At 31.3% G+C, this 9777-nt stretch overlaps 2 protein-coding genes across 2 annotated transcripts; one reads left to right on the top strand and one right to left on the bottom strand.

Annotated features, from left to right (window-relative positions):
- Positions 1 to 336: 336 nt before the first annotated feature.
- Positions 337 to 1377, bottom strand: LOC115878433. Its single transcript, XM_030894942.1, has 2 exons — positions 1361 to 1377; positions 337 to 1309 (listed from the first exon to the last, which is right to left on the bottom strand). The coding sequence occupies exons 1-2, from the start codon at positions 1375 to 1377 to the stop codon at positions 337 to 339; spliced, it is 990 nt and encodes a 329-aa protein (XP_030750802.1).
- A 749-nt stretch (positions 1378 to 2126) lies between these two features.
- Positions 2127 to 9650, top strand: LOC115878432 (odorant receptor Or1-like). Its single transcript, XM_030894941.1, has 6 exons — positions 2127 to 2142; positions 3392 to 3641; positions 5638 to 5737; positions 6199 to 6303; positions 7543 to 7698; positions 9493 to 9650. Exons 1-6 carry the CDS (start codon positions 2127 to 2129, stop codon positions 9544 to 9546), a joined length of 681 nt encoding a protein of 226 aa, XP_030750801.1. The 3' UTR covers positions 9547 to 9650.
- The last annotated feature ends 127 nt before the right edge of the window (positions 9651 to 9777 follow it).

The following is a 9777-nucleotide window of genomic DNA, read 5'->3' as shown; positions in this document are numbered from 1 at the left end:
TCAAAGGCCTTTGTCAAATCTATAAAACATACATAGGCTGGAGAGTTATATTCTAAGGATTTTTCAACTAGCTGCCTGAGTATGAATAGTGCATCGGTAGTTGATCGGTTTCTTCGGAATCCTTGTTGTTCCTCGCTTATTGACACTATTGAGGAGATTTTGTCCGCAATGATCTTAGTCAGAAGTTTTAGCGAGGTGCTCAGTAATGTTATTCCTCTATAGTTTGCTGGATCTGTTTATCTCCCTTTTTAAAAATGGGTATTGTTATACTTTGTTTCCATTCTTCTGGTATTTTCTTATGTTGTAATATAATGTTAAACAGTTTTGTGTATTCCTCTATGATAGCCGTGCCTGCGTTTTTATTAGCTCGTTTGGTATCTTATCTTGATTAGGAGATTTTCTATTTTTAAGTTTCCTTATTGTCTCTTCTACTTGCTTGTAAGTGATTTGCGCATGATCTTCTATATTATCTCTTTGGCTTGTCTCTTGTGCTTCCATTGGTTCATCTGTTTCTGCGTATAAGTCTCTGAAATATTTTTCCCACGTATCTTCTGCAATTGTTCTTTGTTGTATTGTTTCATTTGTTTCTCGTTTCAAACCCCTCAACATCTTCCAAATACGTTTTTGTGCTCCGTACATATCCGCCTCCATTTCGCTTCTAAATCGCTGCCAATATTCTTCTTTAATGTCTCGTACTCTATGATTAGTCCTGTTCCTTATTTCGGTATAGATATTTCGGTTCTCCGGTGTTGGAGATTTCTTGTATTGTAAGTATTTTTCCTTCTTTTCCCTTGTAATGTTCTTGTCTTCTAATGTAAACCAAGGTTTAATGTTCGGTCTTCTATTGTGTGATACAGTACGTGTTCCTAAAGCTTCTTTAGCACCTTTGCAAATGTTTTCTTTCAGTTTGTTCCAAGCTGTGTTAGGAGTATCAAACTGTGCTATGGGGTTAAGAGTGACATGTGTTTGGCCTCTGTTTGAATAAAGTTGTTTAGTGCTTTCGTGTTTCAGGGATTCTATATTGAATTTGTCAGTTTTTATCGATGGTCTTTTTTTGGATAGCGGCGCACCTATTCGTATCTTTCCTAGCACAAGTTTGTGATCTGTTCCAATGTTGGGTGAGGATAAGACTCTTATGTCTATTATTTGTTGAGGCAAGAAACTTCGATTGGTGATGATATAATCGATTATTGATTTATTGTTTCTATTGTCATAGAAGGTGTATTTGTGTTGTTCTTTATGGCGAAAATATGTGTTGTTTATTCTCAGTTCATTCTGTCCACAGAATTCGGTCAAAATTTCGCCATTTCTATTAGTTATATTCAGTTATATTCAGTTATTATAACCAGTAGCCTATGACAGTGTATTAGCGATCATCACTTCCAAGCTAACTTTGCGCTGTTTATTTTTCGATCGTACGGTATATTATTAAAATATCAACTATTAGATATCACTAAAGAACGAAAATAGGAGATATATTTATATAAATACACTTGTTAAACTTTTTAGCAGAAGTAGTTATAATATAAGAAATTCAAATAATTCATTTTCTGTTAGATGGAAATAAATTGTCTGACTGTTTGACACTTAATGAGAAAGGAAGCTAGATTAAAGCTAGAGAAAAATATACGTTTTTAAACTAAATCTTTAATAACTTAATAATGATTTATTTTAGGTATAGGAATATGTCTAGTTAAAACGTAACGAATTGGAAAGCCTTTTTACTAGTAAATTAAAAAAAGTGGGTTTCCATTTGAAAAAAAAATATTTATGATAATTTTTTAATCGCTCAATTCCATGACAGCTACCGCCATTATTACATGACATTTGAACAATTTAATTTTTGAAATAGATAGCCACATGTCTTTTCTTTATGTCACAGGGGCTGTGATAATCACTAAATTTGACTTTTAGGCCGTACAAATTTTCTTGGCAGGTACTTTTTTTCGTCCAAAAATTTTAAATATTTTTTTCTTAAAAATGCTTTCAGGGAAATACCGCGACAAAATATCGCGATTTTGTTAGTGCTCCAAGATCCGAGGGGCCTCTTCGCTGTCTCAGGCCCGTGGCCCCCGTTATACTAGACTTCACTGTTCATCATCAGCAATGAAGCTAGAATACAAGATATGCTGTGCATTGGTTGTAATTTAAAATGTTTATTCAGTAAAAAGAAATAATGAAACCATTGAAAAACAACTTAAAAGCTAAAATAAATAAATTCAGTCTCAAAATATATAAAAAATAATAATTATTTTATATTTTAAACAAAGAAAATTACCCCTTGATTGATTAATTTCCTAAATACAAAATGCCATTGACAATTACTGGGGCCTCATAATTGATAATTAAGTAAATATCTGCTTCCATTTATACTGTTTATAGTTCGCGTATACGTATGGTTTGCACAATCCACCTACAAACTGCTTTATAACTACTGCTTTATAACTACTGCTTTATAACTACTTTATAACACATATTGACTTGTTTGCCAGTTGAATAAAAAATTACTTATTAAGATTCGGAGACCTTAAAGACGGCGCCCGGGGCGCACCGCCCCTTCCGCCCCCCCCCCTCTCTTAATCCTCCACTGCTGTAGGTATATGTATACTGTTTACCGACCGACGCGACGTAAAGTTCCTACTTACAACTATAGAGAAATATTTCATTTCAACTTAAAACACGGTACATTTTTTGCCCTCCTCCGCTCGTCTGAAAGTTGAAAATTATTATAGCTCGCAAGAAGTCTAATTAAGCCGAACGCCTAGCAAGCAGGGGCGTAGATAGGTGTAAGCTATGGGGGTGGTACTATGATTAAGCCGCAAAAAAATCACCGTCGGAATTTTTTTGTCGAATTAAAACGACGGCGATTTTTTTGTCTTCAAAAATATATAAAAACAAATATAGATTTGTAAATAACATAAACAAAAATGAAACAACGACGTTTATTAGTTAATTTTCTATAAACTATAAATAAAAAACTCTAAACTATCAAAAAAAACTATAAAAACTATAAACTATAAATAAAACTACAAAACAAAATCAAGTTTTCTAGTACGCTGTTTGGAAAACCTATCAATAACAGCATCAACATTTATTTCAATATCTTTATGGATATTGATTAGAGTTAACCCCACTAATCTGTCCTGGTCAATAAGAACACTTTGTATGCTTTTAATTAGGTCGAACATATTATAAACGATAAATCAACATAATAAAAAGCATACAAAGTGTTCTTATATGTCGGATATTAATTTAAAAAAATCCTTTCATAGTCAATGACTATTTCAATTCTCGTATCTCGTTAAGCGTCAGGGGGGGTACTGTCCCCCAGTACCCCCCCCCCCCTTATCTACGTCCTTGCTAGCAAGTAAGTCGTGCAATATAATTTTAGGTGCAACAAACACGGTTTTTTGCAACTCTGCTCTTGACACCTTAATAACGGGCTTAATATATCAAGCGGCCGTTCAAGTGCGTATAATTAAGGACACGATGGCGAATTTGGAAGAGTTCGCCGAAGAAAAACTTGGCGCTGAGCACGAGACCTTGACGAGTTTCGAACGAGAAAATAGAGACACTTTGAAGGACAAATTAGTGTATGGGAAGATTTCGCAATGTGTTTATCGATATGGAATGATTAAAAAGTAAGTTCTCTTTGATCTAGAGATAAATGTAAAAATGTAATGACTATCTTATTGTCAAATTTGACAGCTGTCAAAAAAAATTCAAAGTTGTCCGATTTTGATAAAAATCTATATATAGGATGGCCACGGGCTAAAATGAAAAAAAAATTGAGCTGTCAAATTTGACAGCTGTCAAAAAAAATTCAAAGTTTTCCGATTTTGATTAAAATCGATATATAGGATGGCCATGGGCTAAAATGAAAGAAACAAATTTGAGCTGTCAAATTTGACAGCTGGCAAAAAAATTTCAAAGTTGTCCAATTTTGATAAAAATCGATATACCGGGTGTTTCAAAACAAATGCGAAAAACTTTAGGGGGTGATGCCTTGTTCAAAATAAAGGGTAGTTTGCTTTATAAACGTTGGGTCAAAAGTCAACCATTAGGGAGATATCGCGGTACAAAGATGGCGGAAAATTAATGATTTTATTTTTTATCTTGAAAACAAAGAGAGATAGACTAATGAAATTTTATGGAAGCATTACTGTTGTGAAAACACACTTTCTGGTAATTTTTTCACTTTTTTAAAATGAGTGGAAGGGGTTGAAATAAACTACCTCTATCATTCTTGTTATCGAAATTTAAAGAAAAATCTTATCAAACACATGCAAATGGATAGTTTAGTTTGTTTGGAAACTTTTTTATCTCTTGTGTTTCTTTGATAAAACTCACTGATTTGAAATTAAAAAATAAAATGTAAAGCATTACATGTCAGCACAAAAAACATTTTTAGATTAAGAATCTAGTGATAATAACGATAATAATAATCATCTAGATAATAACGTATTGCAGTAGATTAATGTCAAATAAAATAATATTAGGAACATCCTAAAAAGTAACAGCGGCCGACTAGATTTTTTCCTAAAAAAATTACAGCAGCCCACTAGATTCTTTATCAGAAAATGCTTTTTGTCCTGACATGTAATGCTTTACATTTTATTTTTTAATTTCAAATCGGTGAGTTTTATCAAAAAAATACAAGAAATAAAAAAGTTTCTAAACAAACTAAACTATCCAAATTAATTTTTTTGCATGTGTTTAATAAGATTTTTCTTTAAATTTCGTTAAGGAAGCTCCCTACCCCATTAGTCGGTTCTCATTTTATTTCTCACCTTTGGACTGTCAAATTTGACAGCTGTCGTTTTTTTTTAAGTTCTCCTTTTTTAATGAAAATCGATATACATACATATTATTAGGATGCCCGTAGGGAGTTATTTAAGAAAAAAATTGAGATTAAGTGTGTGGCACTGAGAAACCAGCATAACTAAAAAGTTGAAAATAAATTTTAGAAAAAAACTTTTTTAAAAACAAGCTTTTATTTAAATACACTAAAAAGAAAAAAATACACTTTTTCTTTAAAACTTTTATTATGAACTTACAACGTCATTACACAATTTTATATTATATAAAAGCTTGTCGCGAGATTTCTCTACATCGATAAACAAGTAAATTAACTAAATCCCGTGTCTACCCTGTCTCATTTTCAAAGTTTGTGTAGACCACTAGACAAGGAATTACAAGTTGTACCAGATTTTGATGAGTGCAACTGTACACTCGCGACAAGCTTTTATATCATATAAAACTGTGTAATGACGTTAGAAGTTCATAATAAAAGTTTTAAAGAAAAAGTTAATTTTTTTCTTTTTAGTGTATTTAAATAAAAGCTTGTTTTTAAAAAAGTTTTTTTCTAAAATTTATTATGAAATAATTTCCAAAGCATCTTTTTACGTAGAACTTAATTGTTTAAGTATAATTTTTTTAAAATTAATAATTTAAGAATTATCAACCAAAAAAACATTTTTATTTAGGACAATCTGTTTATTTTTAATAAACTAAAACGGCCTTAAAATTACCTTTCCAAAAATATAACACACTTGATATTTTGTTACAGTCGCCTTCGAAATACAGAATTTTTAAAAGTTCGCCACTTTTTTTAACTAATTAAATTTATTATTGTAGGTTTGTACTGGATATAGAAGATGCTTATTCTATAGCTATTTTTTTGCAATTTGGAATTAGTGTGTTACTAATCTGCGTACAGTGTTTCCAACTAACTCTGGCAAGTACACATATATATTTTATCGTTTTAAAATTTAAAAGATATGAGATTAGAACCATTGCATTGGGGTTACAACGGCAACATAGATATATATTTAGAATATGGTGTGACGCCAAACAGCAAAAATTGATACACATTTTAAGGACTGGTAGCACTCATGTAGCACTTCTAATCTAAGGTTTTATTCCCACTTTTTGCCATTATAGATGCCATAGTTTGCCATTATGTTCTAAAGGGGGATATTTGTGTTTGTAGAACAGAAATAAGTTATAAATAAGTTATTGGCGGAATTTTTTACTATTTTATCAAACTGTTCTATATTTTTTTTAAATTTAAGAAACCGATTATTACCCTAGCTTACCAACCTGGTTAACATTATTTACAACGGAATACAGCGTTAATATAATTAACTTAGTAAATAGTTATTTTTTGAATAAATATCTGACTAACAATATTTTTAGGTCGAGCCACTTTCCTATAGATTTCTGTACATAATAATCACTCTAATAACTACTACTTCAGAAGTTTTTATGTACTGTTATGCTGGATCACTAATATATAATGAGGTAAAAATTAAATATCAATTATTATACAGGGTTGTTCACCACATACGACACGGAGTATTGTATTTTGCTTGGAGTATTGTATTTGACTTGAAAACGTGGGATGTTGATCCGCGGTAGCACAAATGAACACTTGATTTAACTCCTGTTCTTCATTAATCAACACATCAGGCTTTTTGTGTTTTTGTGGGAACACGTACTCATGTGTTTCAAAATTATTAATAACTCTTGATACAGTAGGTAAAGATGGAATTGGCCTGTTTACAAAAGTTTGTGGAAAAATTGTATATTCCGATAAGACCTATTTTGGAAATACCATTTTACAATTTGAATTTTCTCACGAACTTCGTAAACATCCATTATTTTACTTACACGAGAACTGTCGCGAGAATCTATGTATTCGTTTAAACTATTAAAACACGAATAAATACAAATTCTGAAATATTCTTAGCTTTGTTCTGGTTCTTGTTATTACCGATTCTATACCTAGAACTCTGCAGCGCATGCGCAAATAAAATAATGTCTTCATATTTCCTTCTGCGCATACGCATCACAGTTCTAGGACGGTTCAGAATCGATAATAAGAGAAACCCGAAGTAAGCTCTTATCACATATCTACCTATTTTTATTTTATCGCATTTTTTCGCCTGCTTTTTATCCAGCGGACGGGTATACGCTAATTCGTCCGGTTCTGCCTATGTTACTACTACGGTGGTCCGGTCTGTATATTTTGTACTAAGATGATTTTATTGGATTTTCAAACCGACGTTTCGTCTTTGAGGTGACATTATCACCTTTCTTTCTAAATACGTCCCTGGATTTCATTTTTTATTGCGAAATTTAAGAGCTTCTAAGGTATTAAAATTAATGACATATTGTACTTATTCGAAAACATCATATTGTACAACAAAAAATGTATCAATGAGAATGTAAGATTTATTTTGACATAGTCTTACAAAGAGAGTCATAAAAAATAAAAAAAAAATCCAAATATTTGGTTTAGTCCAAAAATCTTCGGAGGGTTTTATAATTTTGAAATTTTTAAGGTGGAATCAGCATTAAATTGCACAACATTGCCTCCATTTTACTAACCGAAGCTCGATTCTCGGACACCTTGTCCTATCCAAGCTCTACACCATTTTATATTATGGTGCCAGACTAACTTTTATTTTAATAGATATCACCTTTCATCCCTAACAGAATTAAACATTTATATGGTAAATAATTAATAATATTTTTCAGACTTTGTTCTTTAATTCCGACCTATATATCACAAACTGGATTAATCTTGACCTTAAGAGTAAGCGAGCACTAATAACACTGATGGAATATGGAAAAAGACCTTTCGTTATAAGAGCTGGAAAATTGTTTGATTTATCTTTGGACACATTTGCTTTCGTAAGTATACAGTATAGTCACTAATCGCGGCCAGAGAATTGCACCAAGACATATAACAGTGCCGGATGCGATTACTCTTTTTATCATACCAGGCATCATCTTCTGTCTGTGTCATGTCACATAGACAGATGGCGTATGGGAGATGGCAGAGACAACCTCACCAAAAACCTAAATCTTATGGCGGGACTACGTCAAAGCGGATGCATGGTTAGATAGAAGACTATAACCGCTACTGGTCCGCATGCTAAATTCAAGAAGTTTTAAGCGTTGCTAGTGGTGTAAAGACAGAAAATAATATGATAATCAAAATAACAATTATTTATTGACTTTTTTAATGTCTCTCAGACACCGCTGCAGAGAAGCTAGCGCCCGGTTAGATTTGGATAGGATTTTCTACTGTTGCTCGGTCGGAGTCAAGGCCGCATTTATTATGGGCTTGATAATTAAGATAATCTTTTAGCATTTTTAATAGAAACCAAATTAATTGTTCCATATTTCAAAAATTACATTTTAGAAATATTTTATCACAAAATAGCTAGAATAAAGTATATTCTTTATTCTTCTATTTGTGTGACGACTTTTCTGTCATTACCCAAACAGAAAGAAAAAAGTATTCGTTGCTCAGGGTTAGAGGAGAGCTGGGTTCGTAGGTAAGGCTTCTGGCTTGTGGTGACTTTCTAAGGTTATTAAATATAAAAAATGATAATATTTAGGCTGCAAAGATTTTAATATTGATGTCAAGTATTTATATAGATATGGTCAAAGACAGTAAAAAGGGCGCCACGTACTTTGTTTATGAAAGAGGTAAAGTAAGAAACCAAAATGAAAAATATTTTATCACAAAATAGCTAGAATAAAGTAATCAACAGCAATAAGGGTCTATTATGTTTATCAAGAATAAAACTCAGAGATAACTGTCCTACCTTAAACATTTATTTAAAAAAAACGAACACAAGTACAGGTTAGTTTCAATTATCCCAATAAAACTGTAAGTTATTTTAAATAAATTCAAATTTAGTAACTGTATTCTTCTTTGTACTAACTGTAACTATACTACTTAATATAAAAACAGATGAAATTTATGTATGTATCAATACGATGATGTTTCGAAACATGTCGTGTACAAAAACCTTCAAGAATGAATACGTGTTAATAATTTTCATATAAAATATCATAACAAAGTAAAAGTATACTGCTTGAATCAAATTATAACTTATAACGTTAACTGAAATGTAATTTTGACTATAATATATGGGATAAATAGTAATAATTTACAGAGATATTAAACTGTTGTCTCAAAAATTGTAAAATAAAGGAGTACCATGTGTATCGAAATTAGGACTTGTAAACAGGTAGAAAGGTAGTCTCCAGACTAACAGAAGTGGAAGCAGATGACTCTGGCAGCAGGAGTCTTCGATATCAGTAGGAGAACAAATGTAAGGTCATGAATGCTGTCTTAAGGTCTACGTAGGTCCATACAAAATGAAAGTGGGTGAAATTTAAGCGGCATACAATTATTACTGTATCCATAGGATTACTGTGGTCATATAAATACTTATATTCATACAATTACTATGTACCATAGGGTTACTGTGTGGCCATGTAATTACTTAAATCCATATAGTTACTAAGGTCCTAATAATTACTTATCTCCGTATAATTACTGAAGTCCATATAATTACTTAGTTCCATAAAATTACTCTATAAATAAAAGATAGCTCTCAGAACATTTGTTTAAAATTACATCAGTATAGTCATCAGTATCTTCAAATATCTCTGCTTTGTTTGTTTCAGATTATGCGTCGATCTTACTCCTTACTTGCAATAATGCAGAATTACAAATATTAAACTAGAAAAACTAACTGTATATCTAGACGTTCTGATTCCTGGATTAAATATTATCACAGCTATTGTTACTGATATCACAATATAACACTGGATAAGATATTTACGAAAATGGTGTGCCTATCTATATCTATATATATATATATATATATATATATATATATATATATATATATATATATATATATATATATATATATATATATATATATATATATATATATATATATATAT

The sequence above is a fragment of the Sitophilus oryzae genome, unplaced genomic scaffold, assembly GCF_002938485.1.
Source record: "Sitophilus oryzae breed Bouriz unplaced genomic scaffold, Soryzae_2.0 scaffold_1512_pilon_pilon, whole genome shotgun sequence".
In the NCBI taxonomy this organism is placed as follows: Eukaryota; Metazoa; Arthropoda; class Insecta; order Coleoptera; family Curculionidae; genus Sitophilus; species Sitophilus oryzae.
The sequence above is the reverse complement of the archived record's forward strand: the minus strand, read 5'-3'. Positions and strand labels throughout refer to the sequence as shown.